Source organism: Balaenoptera borealis (genome assembly GCF_965194805.1).
Source record: "Balaenoptera borealis genome assembly, chromosome: 14".
Lineage (NCBI taxonomy): Eukaryota > Metazoa > Chordata > Mammalia > Artiodactyla > Balaenopteridae > Balaenoptera > Balaenoptera borealis.
In genome coordinates this window covers 12023994-12043849 of record NC_138875.1, presented here as the reverse complement: position 1 = coordinate 12043849, position 19856 = coordinate 12023994, and the positions used below count along the sequence as shown (strand labels likewise).

Below are 19856 nucleotides of genomic sequence, written 5' to 3'. Positions count from 1 at the left end.
ACATCAAATATCATGAAAAGACCAGAGCAAAAACTCTCCCTCCCACCCCCGTTGCCCATTCATATAGTTCCTACTCCCCCATCCCCGTTAGTAATATCTGTACATATTGCTAAATATTCATAGGGCAGGCCATAACTAACAACAACAAACAAACAAACAAGCAAAATTATGCTGATATTATTATATTGTTAACTTAGGATACCATTACTCCTTTCTCTTTCCCTGCCCCCTCCAAACAGGCATCAAAATAATGCAAAACCAAAATTTTATCAACATAACAATATATTAATATATAAAGATTTTAAACAAGAGGTAAGTGGAAAGGAATCTGAAGAAGGTTTGTGGGAAAACATGAATAAAACTTAGTCTGTGTCTTTAGAGAAGATGAAACCATTTCTTGGCTGGTTCCCCAGAATCTATATTGATGCATTAAGTGTAACATAAATAACTAGAGCTGTGTGGCGATGCAGCCCAAGTCGCTCTCTGGTGGACCACTGGCAGTCAAGATGGACAGCCCCTCTATCTAGAGCCTCCATATGATATTTCCAGCTAATAATAGTCTGCAGGCATCCTGTGAATAATAACATCTGTTCAGCACATGTCAGGCAGGCACTACGGAATCTGCAGCCACAAGTTGCATCCCCCAGTGAAATTCAAAGCAACATTCTGCTCTGGGTTCCACATCGACATTCAACTAGTACACTCTGAGCCACTTTACCATGTGTGCCCCATGAAGAGAAAAACAGAAACTGCGTGAAGAAAAAACACACAAATACGTTATTAACAAAGATAATTCTCCTTTCCCTCAGTCCCTTCGGGACTGTGCTCCATTCCCGTCTCTCTCTCTTCACCCCCTTCACCATTCGTCCATGCCCTGCATCCTGTTATAGGCAGTTTTCCCTTTTTAATAAATAAGGAGGAACATTCACAGGGAGAAACGGAAGAGAAGCAGAAAGTGATGAAGCAACGTTTGACCCAGTAAACATCGATGTGTCTAAAACATCGATCCAGACCCCGTGTCCCTGGGGTGGGGACAGAGGACATGGGACAAGTTGGAGTTGTGCTCGGGGTTCTACACCAACACCCAAATGAGAAGAACAGAAACATTTCTTGGATGCTTCACCTAGTACCTTATGAGCAACTTTAACAGTAAACAGTTCACCAATAATATTCTCCGCTTCCTTGTCCCTTGTTATTCTACTAATTTAAAACTTTCTGTTGCTATTGAAAAAATAAATCTACTGGGGAAAACCACGAATTGCTGCCAGTTGGCAGACTCGAGAGAACATAAGCCAGGAAAGTGTGAGTTACAATTTGTTAGAATTCCAGTCTGTACATGCAGACAGACATGGAAAATGTGGGTAATTAAGTAATTCAGGCAAAACCCTGTCTATCTCTCTGTCTTTTTATTTGAGCTCCTGGCCAAGATGAAGTTGAAAGGAAGAGTGTATGGGCTTGTGAAAGTGAAGCAGAGGGTGGGGCTGAGGAAAGGGTGGTGCTATAAGTTTTGAAAATTATTTCTACAGTTACAGGTCACTTAACTCAGCCACAGTCTCTTACTAAAGGAACCAGTTGCCATTTCTGCTCCCGTGTAAGAAAACAAGGTATTGTAAATAGTTCTTTGTTTTAAAATGTTTGTTTATGTTTTCTTTCTTTGTTGAAGTACCTAGCTAAAGAACAAATTAACAAGACTCCCACAAAACAGAAATAATAGATGAAGGCCAGCCCCCAGGAATTCTGTGCAAGTTTAAGAGATTTAACCCTGAGCTGGTTCAAAGTTGGTACTAGAAAGAGGGCTAAGCGGGAGAGAGCCTTCATTTCCAAAGACGTTAGAAAGATAGTTTTACCGTGAATTGTGAAACTATGAATGGAGTTTTCTCCAGTCACATTTTTGGATTTGCTACCTTTGTATCTGTCAACATAGGTAAAAAGAAATAGGGTATTCTCAGAATTATTGAACCAAAACCCTTCTAACCCTTCAGAAGAGTGGACTTGGCAACATGAATTTGAGCTTAGTCACTAATGTAGGGAACTAATGATTTGACTCTCTACCCTCCCGCCCACACACACCTTCATGTCTTGGCTACCATTCCATGGGCCCTTAGCTTTCTTCGCTTTCGTGGAATAATCTAAGTCACTAACCTTACACTCCATGCTCATCATGAACCCTCCTAGACTATTAATTCCCTCAGAAGTGGCTTTAGGTAAATATAGAAGTGCTGCGGATTCGTGGGGTCATTTTCTGATATGCACAACTCCATCAAGTAGGCAATATCATCAGTATCATCGGAAAGTCAGGAGGCCTTGGATGTCCTCTAATGGAAAAGGGGAAGAGAATCCTTCCCACTCCCTCCTCCAGCTCACCATCATCCCTCTTTTCTTCCTCCTCCTGTTCGTCCTCTTTCGTCACCCAATCCCTCCCTTTTACCATAAAACCTTAAAGACAGTAAGATATAATGACAAAAGCATTTGTATTTAGAGTCCAGAGAACGGGACTGCAACGATAGCTCTGCTGTTAGTTAGCTGTGCATGTTAGTCAGCACATTTAACCTCTCCGGGCCTCAGTTTCCTAGCAGATAAAATGAAGCAATTTGATTAGAGGGATTCCAAGGTTCTTTCCAACTCTGATTTGCGAAGAGTATGTGTATCTTTGATGAGACATATTGATGAGTGATACTACCCCTTTCTTATTTTCATATTTCTTTAGCTAAGCCCCTTTACAGATTGAGATTTTACATATTTTACATATGTATGTATATTTATATGTATGTAAACTGATATATCCATATACCTTCTGAAAATTGCAAAAGAGCCGTTCATTCTGAAAAGGGCATAGTTGGCTTCTGATCTAGACATTTATAGTCTTTTCTGAAAAGATCACTGTCGAACCCTTGTATGGATAAATTATTTCATGTAGAATCTCATCCCCAAATTCTGCATCTTTCAGAAAGCACTTTTCACTGCCGGGATAATTTTGCCCAACACTGGCTGACTTAGCACTTCTATACTTTTTTTTTAAAGGCAGGAATTATTTTTCTTGTATGTTCTGGGCTACACCTGATATATTGATGATGATATTAATGAGAGAATTAATGTAGTTGAAGATACCTGGATATTAACTTTCCACAAGAAATTAGCTTTTTCATTAGAGAGAATTATTGTTTTCAGGGATTTGTTACAGGTAACTAAACTTTAGAATAACCGTAAATCATAAGTAGAAAGATAAAAATCTTCGGCCTTAAACTAGTAGGTTCTCCTCTTCTCCCTTCATAGTGATGATGCTTTGGCCATGGAGCCAAGCATTTTCCATATGAAAGAATTCATGAGTTCTTAAAAGATAAAGCTTAATATACAGGCAGTAAACAAAGCACCATTTGGATGAATATAGCTGTAAAGAAAATAGGGAGGTTATTTCCAGACAGCATTGGATCTGTCAAGGGAAATACTTATACACAAGTTTCGAACATTTTATGAGGGTGTAGAATTGCTACAAGACTAGAGGCTCTTGCTTTTCTTCTTTAATAAAATAATGTTAGCCTAGGATTATCATCAGCTTCTGAAATAGGTGGGAGCTATGATGAGGGATGACTTAGAGGCTGGGAAGCTGTTTGGTTAAGTGTAAGCCTATGACTAAGAGGGATTTCAACAGTATCACTGTTAATCCAAGTCATGATGAAACCAAAACTTTGCCTACACATGCCTCTCCCTTGATGCAACCATTGAACTAGAGAGATCTTCTGACCTTTCTAAAGTTCTCATTGTAGGTTTCTCTGAGGGCCAGGTGATACCAGTGCAAGACCAAGTTCTATATAACATTGGCACTAATGGGAGTTTCTAGGCTTAGGAATTTGGTTTATTTTTAATCATTTAATCAGCTTGAGAAATTATTTGGCTATAAAATGACAATAGATTGAACTCACTACTTCTTTGATAGAGACCCAGTCTAAAAAGACTTAAATGAAAATATCAGGGTAATTAGACGTGAAATTTAGAAGTTGAATATAATATTTTTAAAAATGAGAAAGCTTGAGTTCCTTTGTTCGTTAAGATTGGTTTCAGAGGGTCTCACGTGAGTGAGAATACAGGCAAGCAAGTCTTGAGTTCTCTACTTCTCTATAAGCATTTCCACTAAACTGTGAAAGATTTCATGTTTAAATAGATTAAAAAAATGGTGGCTAGAGCCCCAACTATAAACACTCTAAACAAGAAATAAACAAGTATTTGTAAGTTTTCATTTTGTGCAAAGTCCTGAGGTGGGTGTTATTGGATGCGCAAAGCTGAGTAAGAAAATTTTGCTCTCAAGGAACTTATCCTAGAGTTGAAAAGATATAAATCTATGAAAACAGAACCAGCAGTATGATAAGCTCCAAGCAGGTGGCAAAAGCTGTTTTATGGGTCTTTGGTGGAAGACATGCTCCTGTGAACCCCAAAGTTCAGAAAAAGCTTCCAAAGGAAAAGAAGATCTGGAGCAGAGTTGGATTTCAAAAGAATAAAGGAGGATAAAGGAACCAGGATATCATATATCAAGGTGTGAAGGAATAAACAAGGTTAAAAAGTATAAAAATATGGATGAAAGATAAGTGAGAAAAAGTACAAAGTTGAAAAGGGGTATAATTACTCCTCACTTACTGGGTAAAGTCAGTAGGCATGTGGTGCATTGATAAGAGGCACTGGACTGGTTCCTGTGCCATTTATATCCCGGCATTTTCAACAGGGAGCCGCTAACTGACCAGAATCCGATTGTTCTCTCATGTGAACTAACTCTGAAATTTGAGCCAATTCTCTTAAACTCTCTGGACTTCATTTTTAAAATATTTAAAATAATGTTGGAGTGGAATTTTTCTAAAGTTTATTCAGCTCTTATGAGTGTATATATACATATTATATATATATATATATATATAAAATCAGATATATATATAATCAGATTGGATAATACATTCTTTTGTCATTTCAATGAAGGGTAATTAAAAAGATAATTATGTAAGCCAACAAATCCATTTACAAAAGTTAAATAAATGGAAAGGATTATTAACGTGTCCTCTAACTCTGCTTTATTTTTCTTAGATTTTCCCAATGGACTCTCTAGCAAAATCTGTCAACCAATTTGCTCTGGAGCTTAGCAAAAAGCTAGCTGAATCTGCTGAGGGTAAAAATATCTTTTTTTCTCCCTGGGGCATCTCAACCTCCTTGGCCATGGTGTATTTGGGCACCAAAGGCACCACTGCAGCCCAAATGTCCCGGGTGAGTGAGAAAGTTCAACCATCCTCTGTTGCCTTAAAATGAAATGCTTTTCTTGTCTTTTGTTCACTTCTCTCCTGAAATCCAAATAGCCCACGTTTTACAACCACGTCCTCCAAAATAAAAGACGCACTTAAATAAATTTTCTAGACCATAAAAAGAAGTCTGAGAAAGTGAATCAATTTGAAAACTTTTTCTAGGAATACCGTTTAAGAACCTGTGTTCTCTGGCAAAATCAAATGGAGAGATGATAAGGTTATCGAGTTTGGTTCAACACCAAAAACAATTTTGTTTTGATTATTAGAATATTTCAAGAAAGTAATGGCTCATACTTTAAATAATAGAATTAGTCATCATCTTTCTAATCTCAGAAAGATTTGAAGAAAAAAATAGAAAAATCAAGTGAATCCTGTTCCTCATGCTTTGTTTGGTTGTTACTTTGTTTGGTCCCTGGTTGTCTAGATGAATCTAAAGAGCCCATTAAGAGCATTAAAATAGCAAAACAGGATTATTGTATAAGCAATTATCAACTTGATGTAAGCATCCTCAGATCATAGCGAGTGTATGTGTATGTGTGTAGCCTTACATAGCAAAACATATAATCAAATAGCCATATATATGTGTATCTCTATCTATGCATGTGTAAACGTATAAATACATGTGTGTGTTTTAAGTAAAAATAAAAATAGAAGAGAGTAAATTCAGCTCTAAATCATACAACGATTGAAAGGCCAAGTGACAAAATTTCCACCCAAGAAGCTGGCCTCTGTGACAAGTATGGAAATGGGCACAGCCAGCAGTTCTGAATGAGACAGGCAGAATACATATTCTGTCAGTTTGGGTCTAGGATACCCCCCTTATGCTCGTAATTTACAAGATATTGTGTGGTTTAAAAATAGCAACAACAAAATCTTGGTTCACAGAAAAATCCTGGTTCACAGCTAGTTAATAATTGGCTCATTATTAAAAGGTTTAACTATGAATGTGATAGACTTAATCTTAGATAAATGCCGATTTGCTTCCACTCCATACAAACATATTGCTGGGTGTTGCTTACCCTTGTTTTATGTCAATGTCACTTAAATATTAACAGCTTCAGTTTGCAATTGAGACGAATGGGTTGCTTAGGCACCTCCCCTTTTTTTCCCTATGGCAAGTGGTTCCTGTCTGTCACCATGTGTCAGCACAAACTTTGGTAAAATAGACTTTATTTCTTTCTGTAAGCTGGGTCCAGGATGCATGCAGGAGACGGAATTACCGCTTTGTTTTCTCAGGGGAAACACAATGTCCACATCCTTCCTGTGACCTTTCACATGAATTGCTGGGGTGAAGACAATGACTCTATCTCCATATGTCAGATGGTGGTAGGCAGTGAAAACTGAAGCACTTAAGTAGAAAAAACAACTAAACTTCCTGAGTTTTCCAGATAACTGGGGCAATGGTGGCATTTGCTTAAATTATCTAAGTGATGGCCTCAGTTGAATACCTAGGCTTCTTTTCAAAACAATCATAGATAAAAATGAAACTTGGAAAACATGAGAATTTTACCTCTAAGGCTATCCCAACATTATCCTCAACGTCCTATAAAAAGTATTAAAATAAAGAGACTAACAACTTAAATTCAACTTAAAAATTTATTTAAAAGCAGCTCTTGACTTACTCTTATTAGGTCAGGTAACACACCATTTAAGTCAAATCAGAGCTCCCTTGGTTCATTAATTATATGTTTTGTATCTATAGGAACAAATGGCTTGTAGTTGCTGATGTGTATTCCATATGATTACATCTCTGCAAAGTGCACTCACATATTGCCTTTTTATTGAAATTACAGGTTCTTCAGTTTAGCAGAGACCAGGACAGCAAATCTTGTCCTGACAGTTTTGAAAAGAAAAAGAAAATGGTATGTCTTATATTTCAATATCTATTTGATAATTAAGGAGAAAGCACTTTGGGCACATGTATTTTAGTGGCTAAATTAAGCAACCTTTAATAGGTAACTTTTCTTTAAAATATATGTTAAAATTATGGGAAATTTTTTAGAGTGCAGAATGTCTACACTTTTTGGAAGGGTAATATTCTTTCCCCTTATTTCTTCCTTTCCTTCCCCTTCAAAACTACTCTACTTTCAACATTGTTCTTACTTTTACAACCTAAGTGTGAAGAAAATGATGTCCCAACAGCTGTTACATTCCTGCACTAATAATACTAAAGAGAACATTTTTTTATCTACCATACAATCGATTTTGGCCTTTGTTCGTAAACATTAAATCATTTCATTTACTATAAGTTGTTTGTATACATTTAGTTCTTGTTCAACATTTTTATTTGACCAATTTATTTTCTTTTAAAGGAATTCAATGTAGGCAAGGTTGAAGAAATACACTCTAATTTCCAGACACTTATCTCAGAAATCAACAATCCCAGCAATGCTTACATACTTAAAACAGCCAACAGGATCTATGCGGAGAAAACTTATCAATTTCACAATGTAAGTGCAAACATCTTATTTCAAGCTGATGGGAAAGAGTCACATGAGATCAATCAATAAACTCTTTGTACTTTTCTCCAGGGGTCCCAGGGACAATCTTAATGTATATGGAGTATGTGATCAGCATTTCTGATAAACAATCATTTAGCCTGACCAACGTGTCAAGTTGTAAAGGAAACCAATAACATATTTCAAACCAAATCTGGTGATCAGATCTTTATGCCCAGAATAAAGGGGTACACCCCAGGAACAACCCATGAAGGCTCATAGAAATGTGGTTTATATAATCCCCGGGCCAACATTTGTTTCATGGGAAACAGAGCAAAAGATATAGAATAACTCGATATGGTGAGTCTGAAGGAGCTGAGGGTGGCGTGATCACAGGAGTGTGGCAGGAGACTGTGTCCTCAAGAGCAAAGTTGACTTTGGGATCAGGTAAGTCACTTCACATCTTGACTTCAGACACTTTAAGAAAGATTCTTAACATGGAATTGAATCAACTTCTCTTCTGCTCTGATGGTTGAGACGCCCACAGTGCAGACCATGACTTCATCCTCAGTTCAGATGCAAGGGCTCTTCAGAGGGGTCAACTCCAAACCAAGCCAAGCATTTACTTCTTTCATGTTTGCCCATCACATCCTTTGGCACACTTCAGAAGAAAGCCAGAGGACCCAGGTGCCCAGTGGGTAAGGAGTAAGGAAATTGAATAGGGAGAGGGATAGCAACAGGAAAAGTCAAGCTACCTTGTGATCTCAAGCAGTGCTATCCCTGCCCATACCCAGTGAATTCCGGGGAGCTCAGAACTTGGGCTTTGCTATTACTAAAGGCAAAAAAGCAGCCAAGTGAAGTCTTAAAGGCATCTTTATTACTGGTAGTCTCATGCACTCAGGTTTGATTCATAAGTAGGAGAGATGATTGAGCTGGGTGGGCACTTGGTAAAAAGAAGCACACAGAGATACAAAATGGTACGTCTTTTAAAATATCCACAAGCCCTAGCTGCGCACAGAGAGGTTGATCAGAACCCATGCGTCAAGACAAGGAATAGGTACCTCGAGAACGTTTACGTTTTCTTTTTGCTGGATTATAAATTGTACAGAACGTAGACGTCATAATCTCCAAACCACTGCCTGGAAGCTGAATTAACTCAACACTTTTTAACGGCACACAATCCCTCCATAAAGTAATAAACTGAAGGAATGCCACAGCTGCCCTGGGGAATAAATTATGTTTCAAGGCAGGTGCCCTCCTAAGCAGCAACCTCGGTTATAGCCCACTTAGGATGATGGCCACTGAGGGGCGCGTCCACAGCCCGAAGGAAGAAGCCTGCTTTTTCCCTTAGAACACCTACCTGACGAAACCTTTGACCGGTCTTGGAAATCGGTTTTCATGGCAGCCCGTCGTTTCCCTCAGAAGCCCTCCCCAGGCTCTTGGGTGTTTAGAGTTCATAGCTGGCAGCTGCCAGACCCAGGGTTCTCAGTCTGGCTCCATCTCTGCCGCAGAAAGCCAAGTACAACTCCCAGTGCTCCTTGGCTGGAGTCGCTCCTGGGATTCCTAGAATGGTCCTCCTTTCCACCCCAGCCCCATTCCCCAAGGACGAACAAAAACAGACGAAGATGTGGAGGCTCCAGAGCCGTGGGGGATGGGCCTTCCTTCCATACCTGCGGCTCTGCATGGCTAGTCCGTGCCCAGCTAAGTGTACACAGGGCTGTGTTTAGTTTTTAACCAAAGCTGGAGTGTGGAAAGATTGAGGGGAGCAATGCGGTGGGAGTTTGCAATTGTCCATCTAGCTGGGTTTGTTGGGGGGTTTTTTGGATAATCTAAATAGACTTGTTTATCGATTCTGGAAAAATTCTACAAAAGGAGATTTTACCTATATCTTCCAGAAATATATACAAGACATGAAAACATACTTTGGTGCAGAGCCACAGTCTGTGAATTTTATGGGAGCTTCTGACCAAATCAGAAAGGAGATCAACTCTTGGGTTGAAAGCCAGACTGAAGGTAAGTCGTCTCCAAGGTACTCAGCAGTGTGCTTTCTCCAAGTATCGCTTTATTATTTTGAATTTGTGTTATGTGTAAGTATAGGCATTTCTTAAATAGAACTGTGGACACATTCTAAATATTCAAGACATTTGTTTTATTCATGCCCATAATTTTTGATTTATAACTTTTGCAATAAATCTTATCTAAAACAGATAAGACAACCATTTTACCAAGTAGGCAAGAAAATGATCAGATTCCACTAATTCCAAGGAGGACTCCAGGGATAAAAGGCAGAAAATTGCAAAAAAGGAATTTTGGAATACTGCTGCACTTGTGGTTTCTAAAGAAAAATAGCTGCTGATGAACAATTAAAATGTGGCAGTAACTGTACTATATAATCTTAAGTAATTTTCAAAATAGGTCATATATTAGCTTAGAGTATGGGCTGAGCTCTTGTAACAAAGAGACCCAAAATACAATAACTTAATAATAAGATAGAAGTTTATCTCTGACCTAATAGTCACAAGGTAGATAAGCATTCTGTTCCATGAAGCCATCCAGAGACCCAGACTAGTGGGTTAGCTCTGCCATCCTCAAGACATGGCTTTTATATTTGTCTAAGATGATTCTTACATTTGTCGGTTTTACAGTCAGCAGGAATTAGGGAAAATAAAGCCTCTTTGCTTTTAAGGGGATGCCCTGAAACTTTCACACACCAGTTTCCACTCATATCCCAAATTTGGATACATGGCACATTTTATGCTCTGGTGACCAACTTGTCCTAGTTTGCCTGGGACTTTCCTGGCTTTAGTATCTGAAGGTGTTTCAGTCCTAGGCAAACCGGGAAAGTCGGTTGCCCAGACTTCCTGTAATAAAGGTCTTTAAAATGTAGTTTTTAGCTGGGTAGCCACATGCTACCTAAAATTTAAGTATTCTATTTCTAAAAAGGGAATAGTAGAGGGATTCTCATAGGTGATTTAGCAGTTTTTTATTATGATCCTTATTTTAGAAATGAGGAAGCTGAGGCTTTAGAGAAATTGTTACCAAGATCAAATAGTTTAAAGCTTCAGAAATAGGACTGAAATCTAAGTCAGATTAGCTCTGAAGTCTGAACTCATTTCAATATTCCACGCTGCCTTTTCAATCGATATGTCTGTTGATGGTCCATTATATCTCACAAAGAAATACCAAAGGTGTAATCGCTAATGAATATTAATGATTAAGCCTTCGCTTTGCAGCAACAAACATGGAACGTTTAGGTAATCCCCCTCCCCCCAGACTTCAGAGTTCATTTGTATATTCCTGCCAGATATGCTTGCAGAGGGTCCTACATACTTTAAACTCAACATACTGAAGTCATATTCAGAACGGCTTATCCACACCTTGTCCTCTCCGTGCACTCATTCTCTACCCCGGTGGATGGATGGCTACCACACGCTTGCCCAGATCAGAAGTCCGAGAGATACTCTAAATTCTCGCCTTTCCTTTGCCTCCTCCTGTGTGTTTCTGAGTTCATCTTTCCTTTCCAATCTCTTCCTCCTCTGCTCTCGGCTTTGTCGTCATTTATCTGTGTTAATGCAATAATCTGTTTCTCATCTTGCTCCCCTCAAATGCAACCTCCATTCAGCCATCAGAATGACCTCCCTAAAATGTGAATTCGGCCAAGTGGACCACGTGCTCAAAATCCGTCATGGTGCCCCACATCTTACAGGCTGCCTAAACTGACAGGTGGTCCAACAGGACCGTGAAGTCTTGTCTGTCTCTCCACTTCAACTCTTGTCGTTCTCTGACTCAAAGTTGACACTCAGGAATTCTAAGTGGCACAGAGTCCCTGGAACTCCCTGTGCTACCTCATGACCCCATACATTTGCTCACGTGTCCCTTCAATTCGAAACATGGTCCCCTCCCCTGCCACTCCCAGCCCCTTCATGGCCACTGGATAACATCTCAGGGGTTCCCTCAGGCATAATGTCCTCCCCTGGCTCCCAGGCTGAGCTGAGAGCCTTCCTCTTTGCTCCAAAAGCCCCCTGTGGGAACCTTTACCTTGACACTTACCACGTTGTTATTGAAATTAACTGTTGAAGTCCCTGCCTCCCCCACTAAACTCAAGGACCCCAAGCGCAGTAATACTACCTTATTTGAGTTTCTGCTTTGAATCACTAACAGATAACAGCCCTGCTCATGGTAGCTATTCAGAGCAACGTTTATTGAAGTGAATTGAGGAAGTTGGTAGCCCTAAATTCTCAGTTCCTTTTTCACTGAACTAGTGACTCAGAAGCCATGGTGAGGCAAGAGTGACCTTAAAATAAGAACACATTCACAGGGACTGGAGGCTAGGATTTAACGTATCTTTTTGGATGACACAATTCAGCCCACAAAAGTAATATTCTCACAAAAATTTATAACCTAAATATTATCTTGAGGAAGCATCAGACAAACTTGAACTGAGAATTGAGCATTCTACAAATTTTTTTCAAAAGTATCAAGGTCATGAAAGACAAAGAATGAATGAGGAACATGAAAGACAAAGAATGAATGAGGAATGAAAGAAAAAGACTAAAGGGGACTAAAAGGAAATGACAACTAAATGCAACTTGAGCTCTTGGATTGATTTCTGGTCCAGGAAATAAAAGGACTTTATTGGAACAACAGATGAAATTTAAATAGGATCTGTTAAAAATATTCTATCAATACTAACTTCCTGGCTTGGATCATTGGTGGATACAAGATGTTATCATTTAACGGTATTTCGTAATCATCATTTTTATGTATGGCATTTCACCAGGATGTAACTATATCATTTGAAATCTGTCCTTTTGCTCTTTTAGGAAAAATCCTGAACCTCCTACCTGATGATGCTGTGAATTCTGTAACCAGAATGGTTCTGGTAAATGCCGTTTACTTTAAAGGAATTTGGGAACATCAATTCTTGGTCCAAAATACCACAGAAAAGCCTTTCAGAATAAACAAGGTAGGAACCTGTTAATAACCAGTATGAACTTTTACATGGCATTGCAAAGGGAATTCTATTTTAAATGTATTCTCTCTGACTATATGCTCCTGTAAACTATGGCTCTCACTAGGGCAGGGGTGACTGTGCTGAAAAGCCCAGTTCCACCTTACCTGGAAATTCCCCTTTCATTATTTTTTCTCTGAAAATAGACTATTCATGTATTTTATTACTCAGTCCTTGCTGCAACTACGGTAGAGTAGGTAAGGTAGTTATTACATTCATTTCCCAGGTTAGAAATGCAGCATGGTTAAGTGACTAGAGCCATGCTTAAGTTAGAAGGCTACCAGGACCATAACCCCAAACTCTTCACTTACTAGTTCTATTCTTGTCCTATTAAGCCAGTACTACCGTATACCAAACTCTTACCCTTCCATAAGAAAAAGAAATAAAAATTTTAAAATCTTATTTCTTTAGTTAACATTTCCTTCTGTGTTAGGGCACAGCACACTTGTTTTTGATTACTTCAGCAACAAGGGAGACTAATGGAAGCTGACAGATACACCTAAGGGCTGGAATGTGGCTGGGTCTTGGGACTTGAGTGGAAACAAGGATTCAAATGTTGTCAGGATTCATTCTCTATCTTTCCAACTTTGTTTCTCCCATCATTCTTCTCTCAGACTGAGGTCTAACTTCCTCTGCGTCCCGGTCCACAAAGGCAGAACATGGCTACCCACATCTCCTCCATTCTACAGACCAGTCTGATAGGTCTCATTCCAAATTCCTAGGACAGGAACCGATTGGCCAAAGATTGTTAACATTTTTTAGTCCTGGGGTGGATCATCTCACATAAACAGTGCTGTTGAGGACCTACTGCTGTAACCATATGGTTGTGTGCAATAGGTGGTTTTCAGATAATCAGTGGGGTAAAGACGGGGAAGGAACTGAACATATAACCCAATAGGCTAAGTAGAAATGAGCTGGATAGTTACTTGGCTTAATATATTCACCAGGAGTTTTCAGATGGCAAGTGATAGAAAAGCATTCCAAACTAGCTCCAGTAAAATGGGCATTGTGTTAGCATTAGCTTATGCAACTAAGAAGAACTGGGAAGTCTGGGAGTGGGATCTTTGAATCTCAAACATAATCCATTTTCTCTGCCCCACCCCTGACCCCTCCTTTTTGCCTTCATTCTCTAATACTAAAGATGGAATTTATCCATATGACCAGGGAATATGACAGCCCCATATTCTAGCTTCACAGCCCATAGACAAAGTCTTGGCTGCCAGCTCTAACAGAACGCTCCCAAACAGCACTCTGGTTGGTGCCATTCATACGCTTATCCTTGAGACGATCACTGTATCACAGAGTATCCTGAATGAATAGCCCTGGTCACATGGGCCACTACCTTAGCAGAACAGTAGGATTTTGTGATGGACATTTAGCTCCACATAGAATGGATAAATAACATACGTCTACAATGTCTGAATTGCAGGGTTTTGCTTTTGTTTCACCATTGGCTTTACTAAAAATTCATAATGTCATGTATCTACCGTTACAGTATCATACAGAATGCTTTCATTGTTCTAAAAATGCCCTGTGCTCCAAACTTTCATCCCTCCCTCTAAATCCCTGGCAACCACTGATCTTTTTACGGTCTCTATAGTTTTGCCTTTTTCAGAATGCCGTGTAATCAGAATTGCATAGTATGCAGCCTTTTCAGACTGTCTTCTTCCACTTAGCGATATGTATTTAAAGTTCCTCCATGCCTTTTTATGGCTTGATAGATCATTTCACTTTATTGCAGAATACTATTCCATTGTATGGATGTAGCAGTTTGTTTATCCATTCACCTTACTGAAGGGCATTTTGGTTGCTTCCAGTCTTTAGCAATTATGACTAAAGCTGCTATAAACATTTGTGTGCAAGATTTTGTGTGGACACGTTTTAAACTCATTTTGGTAATTACCCAGGAGCACAGTTGCTGGATCACATGGTAAGACTGTATTTAGCTTTAAAGAAACCACCGTACTGTCATCCAATGTGGCTTCCATTTTGCATTCTCACTGGCAGAGAATGTCAGTTCCACCCTCGTTAGAAGTGTCCTGAACTTTTAGCCATTCTATTAGATCTGTAGTGGTATCTTCACTGTTTTAATTTGCAATTCCCTAAGGACATAAGATTGAACATCTTTTCATATGCTGTACCTCTGCCTTTGGTGAGGTATCAGTTCAGATCTTTCACCTGTTTTTAAAATTGGGTTCTTTGCCTTATAATTGTTGAGTTTTAAGAGTTCTTCTCAAATTTTGGATACCGGTCCTTTATTAATTATGTGTTTTGAAACTCTCATCTCCTAGTTTATTGCTTGTCTTTTCATTCTCTTAGTGAATTTCGGTTTTATGATACTAAAATACCCTCACACAAAAACACAAAACACAAATGTTTGTGTGTGAAATGCACCTTACTCAGTTTCTGAATCATTGGCATTTACATAGTTTGCATAAGACTCTTCTAAGTGTTTGGTAGAATCCAGCTTGCCATGATTTATAGAGGATGCCATAACAGTGTCAGAGAAAGAAACTCCCACATCATTTATCGATGATGTTATCCAGTAGAACACATATTTCCAGAAAACAAGGTTTGAATAGTTTTATTCAGCATTTAGCAGAGGATCACTAGCTTTGCCAGTGTCCCAGACTACTGGGAACCAATGATGCTAAAGAATTAACGATTTGGTGGAACACCTCCCTAGTGATTTTGCTACGTATATTCTACAGACTACAAGCAAACCAGTGCAAATGATGTCCACGAAAGAAAAACTTCAAGTATTTTACATAAAAAAGCCACAAGCCAAAGGCCTTCAACTCTTCTATGAGAGCCATGACCTCAGCCTACTCATACTACTGCCGGAAGACAGCAGTGGGCTGGATCAGGTAAAGGGATCAGCCTATTCATCCCTACCTTCTTTCCTCTCCCCTTTGGTAACAAGTTTGTTTTCTATATCTGTGAGTCTGTGTCTGTTCTGCATATACATTTATTTGTATGGAAAAAAACTTTAAAAAAAGACATCAGTCTGTCTGACATGAAGAGGTTCTAGTGTTTATCCCTCCTGGGAAAAACATAAAGACATGATCTCCCAGTTCTTTAATTTCTGCAGAGGAAGGCAACCAACGTACCTTGAGCCCTAGGTACTGTATTTATACATCATTTAAGCTTTACAAAACTTTGTCAGGTTGATATTACTATCCCTCAGGAAGGTTAAGTAATCTATAGACACCTTTAGCATAGGGTAGTCACACAAACAACCACACAAACAACAGATAGAGATATTTACTGTCAGTCACAAAGCTGTGTGGATTGATCATAGCAATCTTTCAGTTAATATAGGTCTTTCTTCTCCTTCTGGTAGGACTTACCTAATTAATTTTTTAATCACTTGCATTAATCTAGCCTTAGACATATGTTTAAAAATATTAAATGGATTCTAAAACAGTTTTTAAAAAACATTTTTTATCAAGTTAACACTCTTCAGGAGATATAGTCTGTATCAGTGCATCTTCAAGTATTATTTAAGTTGTTCATCTGTTAAACTTCTCTTAAGCCTGACTTTGGTCTGACCACATTTCTGAGCAATTCGCATGTCTAAACTGAACACTAGTTTCTCATGCAATAAGTGTTCTGTCGTTCTTTACACTGTGCCTAATTTCTCGTGTGCCAGATTCTTTATGTTTCCACCACCCTACTAGTGTGTAGAAAGATTTCTAAATAGTGTCATAAAATTTGTGAAACTGGAGAGGATGGTAGAAATAAGACCAAGTGTGAATACTAAACTATTAGAGTTACACCCTTAAAAGATAAGCCTTTCTTTTTAAAAGTGCAGGTTCCTGACCTAAAGATATTGTCACTTACTGCACATAATTTACAAATATGTCACTGATAGCAATACTTGCATCTAGAAAACTCTTAAAGTAGCAAAAGCATGTGCTTTGAAACAAACGTTATTTAAAAAATCAAACATTGTTTATCATATATATGTACGCATATGTGTATATAATATATATTTATTGTTTAAAAAATTTTAAATATAAAGAAGAGAAAAAGCACCCTCAAAACTACTATTTAAAATGTCATTACTCTTGGGACTTCCCTGGTGGTCCAGTGGTTAAGGCTCTGCGCTACTAGTGTAGAGAGCGTGGGTTTGATCCCTGATCGGGGAGCTAAGATCCCACATGCCAAGCAGCGTGGCCAAAAGATTTAAAAAAAAAAGTTATTACTCTTAAGATTGGAGGATTTTCCTTTTTTGTTTTTCTTTCCTTTTCTTTTCATAGTTTATAGTTACTAGTTTCATATTGGCGTGATTATAGACTATAGACATTTTATTTCAGATTTTGTTTTCAAGGAATTGTCTACTATGTTAATAAAACTGAAGTTTTTTTTGTGCCCTGGCATACAACATGTCCTAGAGTATATGCTTTTGTGTTGACAACACCTAAGCGTATATTTATATTGATGTATTTGCATGTGTAGTTGATGTCTTGCATATTATCATAGAAGTACTTCCATTCGGATCAAGGTCTAATCTAGAAAACCTATATCCTGAGAACTATTAATCTGCAAAATGATTATGTCAAGGATGTGTGGAGGATCTCATTATAAACAAAGAATTTCCAAATGTGTGTGTTTTGTTACCTTTGGTAATAGGAGTGACTATAATTCATTTACGTAATATCTAAAGGTCTCACTCAACGAATAGTTCTCACTCCACTTCGAAATTACTGACTCTTTCTTCCTTGGCTCCAAACTGTAGCTGGAAAAAGCCATCACCTATGAGAAGTTGAGTGCGTGGACCAGCACAGACATGATGGAGTTGTGTGACGTGCAGCTGCATCTTCCCAAGTTCAAGCTGGAAGAGACGTATGATCTCCAGTCAACCCTGAGCAGTATGGGGATGAGCGATGCCTTTAACCAGAGCAAAGCAGATTTCTCAGGAATGTCTACGGAGGGAAACCTATTTTTGTCCAATGTTTTCCATAAGTCTTTTGTGGAAATAAATGAACAAGGTACAGAGTCCGCATCTGGTACTGCGAGTGAGGTGAGTGTTCGAATTAGTCTCCCCTCCATTGAATTCAATGCAGACCACCCGTTCCTCTTCTTCATCAGGCACAACAAAACCAATAGCATTCTATTTTACGGGAGATTCTGCTCCCCTTAAACCCTGCATCTCTCTCATCAAACAAGAGCATCTTACAGTGTGAAAAATAAACATATGATGGAAAAACACAATGATAATAAAAACCAGTTTATAGCCTGGCTCTTTTTAACATACAAATATTAGCAAAATTATCTTGAAATAATATATTCTAGCGATCCTATCATGCCTATATAGCTAGAGAGAATGGCAAATTTAACTTCTTTAACTTTTTTTTTTGCTTTCTGACATTCAGTTTTATTATTACTTTTTACATCTTTATTGCAGTATAAATGCTTTACAACGTTGTTAGTTTCTGCTGTACAACAAAGTGAATCAGCTATAGGTATACATATATTCCCATATCCCCTCCCTCTTGAGCCTCCCTCCCACCCTCCCTACCCCACCCCTCTAGGTGGTCACAAAGCACCGAGCTGATCTCCCTGTGCTATGCAGCTGCTTCCCACTAGCTATCCATTTTACATTTGGTAGTGTATGTATGTAAATGCTACTCCCTCACTTCATCCCAGCTTCCCTTTCCCCGCCTGTGTCCTCAAGTCCGTTCTCTATGTTTGCATCTTTATTCCTGCCCTGCCACTAGGTTCATCAGTACTGTTTTTTAGCTTCCATATATATGTGTTAGCATACGGTATTTGTTTTTCTCTTTCTGACTTACTTCACTCTGTATGACAGATTCTAGGTCCATCCACCTCATTACAAATAATTCAATTTTGTTCCTTTTTTATGGCTGAGTAATATTCCATTGTATATATGTGCCACATCTTCTTTACTCATTCATCTGTCTATGGACATTTAGGTTTAACATTTTATCTTAATGTGACTTTTACTTACATTTCAGAAATTCGGTTATTCAATTGAATGCCTTAAAAGGCTTGAACTACCTGGTCACTATTTTCATTGTCACTTATTTTCACATGCATCATTTAGTGAAGAAAAAAATCTTTATAGAGGTGATATATTGATAAACAAGAATTTTCTCAAGACTATTACTCTGATGGTTCATAAATTACCACTGTAAAATTAAATCCCCCTTTTCTGCTATTTTAAAAATACTTATGTTGACATTAATGGAAAAACTGGTGCAATCCAATGAAATCTGGAGTTTAGTTAATAGTAATGTACCAACGTTGGCTTCTTAGTTTTAAAAAAATGTTCCACTGTAATATTAGAAGCTAGCATTAGAGGAAACTGTGTCAGAAGTATATGGGAATTCCCTGTTTTATCTTTGTAACTTTCCTGTGAATTTAAAATTATTCCAAAATAAAAATTTTACTGGAAAGAATTATTACGTGTGAAAGTTGTCACATTAACATCCTTGCTTTTAAAAATCATAAGCTAGAAGAGTAAATTTCCAATTTATATAAATGTGTATTGTCAGTTATAAGAAGATATCCTTAGTAAAACTTTATCTCCATAAAATTGGCTGTGTTTTTCTAATTTCTATTAAAAATGCTCTTACGCAATGGCTCATTGGTAGTCTCATCAACTGTTATTCTAATTTTAGAGATTGAGTCTATCATTCTAGGCTGCTTTTTCCATTTTAATCTACTAAGTGAAAGATATGATCTGATATGGATCCGACATGAATGGTGTATAAACTAGTACAAGAAAATGTATTTTCTGCATTAAATCTTGGTTTGGTATCATAGAATAAAAAAAAAAAAAAGAAAGATTCTATGCTTTAGCTCCAAAGATAGGAAATTGTAATATATATGACAATTTATCATATCATTATAAAACATTTTCCCTCTATCCATAATGCCTCACATTAAGTAACAATGAAAGAAATCCCCTGTGTCTGTGTTCTACTAAATTAAAAGTCCTTAAGTGTTATGTATCATGTGGACTCATAAGAAAAGTAGGTAACAAGTGAACAGGGAGCATGGAAACCAAGCCAAGATAAAGGAAGACCAGAGTAACTCTGTGTCAGAGGCTGTCAATCAGAAAATATTAAACACAGTATTTTTCAAACAAACAAAAGAGGA

The 19856-nt window shown here is 38.1% G+C and overlaps 2 protein-coding genes across 2 annotated transcripts in view; both read left to right on the top strand.

Annotated features, from left to right (window-relative positions):
* SERPINB2 (serpin family B member 2) overlaps positions 1-19856 on the top strand; it is a 55854-nt gene that overhangs the window by 17197 nt on the left and 18801 nt on the right. The window lies entirely within an intron of this gene.
* LOC309611179 (serpin B10) lies at positions 1401-19156 on the top strand. The gene is made up of 8 exons (XM_082355263.1): positions 1401-1604; positions 5068-5244; positions 7073-7141; positions 7592-7729; positions 9613-9730; positions 12541-12683; positions 15440-15595; positions 17470-19156. The coding sequence occupies exons 2-8, from the start codon at positions 5077-5079 to the stop codon at positions 17872-17874; spliced, it is 1197 nt and encodes a 398-aa protein (XP_082211389.1). The 5' UTR covers positions 1401-1604; positions 5068-5076; the 3' UTR covers positions 17875-19156.

Bases quoted from the DNA above. Each gene is read 5' to 3' on its own strand.
- LOC309611179 (XM_082355263.1), top strand. From the start codon at position 5,077: ATGGACTCTCTAGCAAAATCTGTCAACCAATTTGCTCTGGAGCTTAGC. The intron at 9,731-12,540 runs GTAAGTCGTCTC...TTGCTCTTTTAG, and splicing joins GGTTGAAAGCCAGACTGAAG to GAAAAATCCTGAACCTCCTA. The intron at 12,684-15,439 runs GTAGGAACCTGT...TATATTCTACAG, and splicing joins AGCCTTTCAGAATAAACAAG to ACTACAAGCAAACCAGTGCA.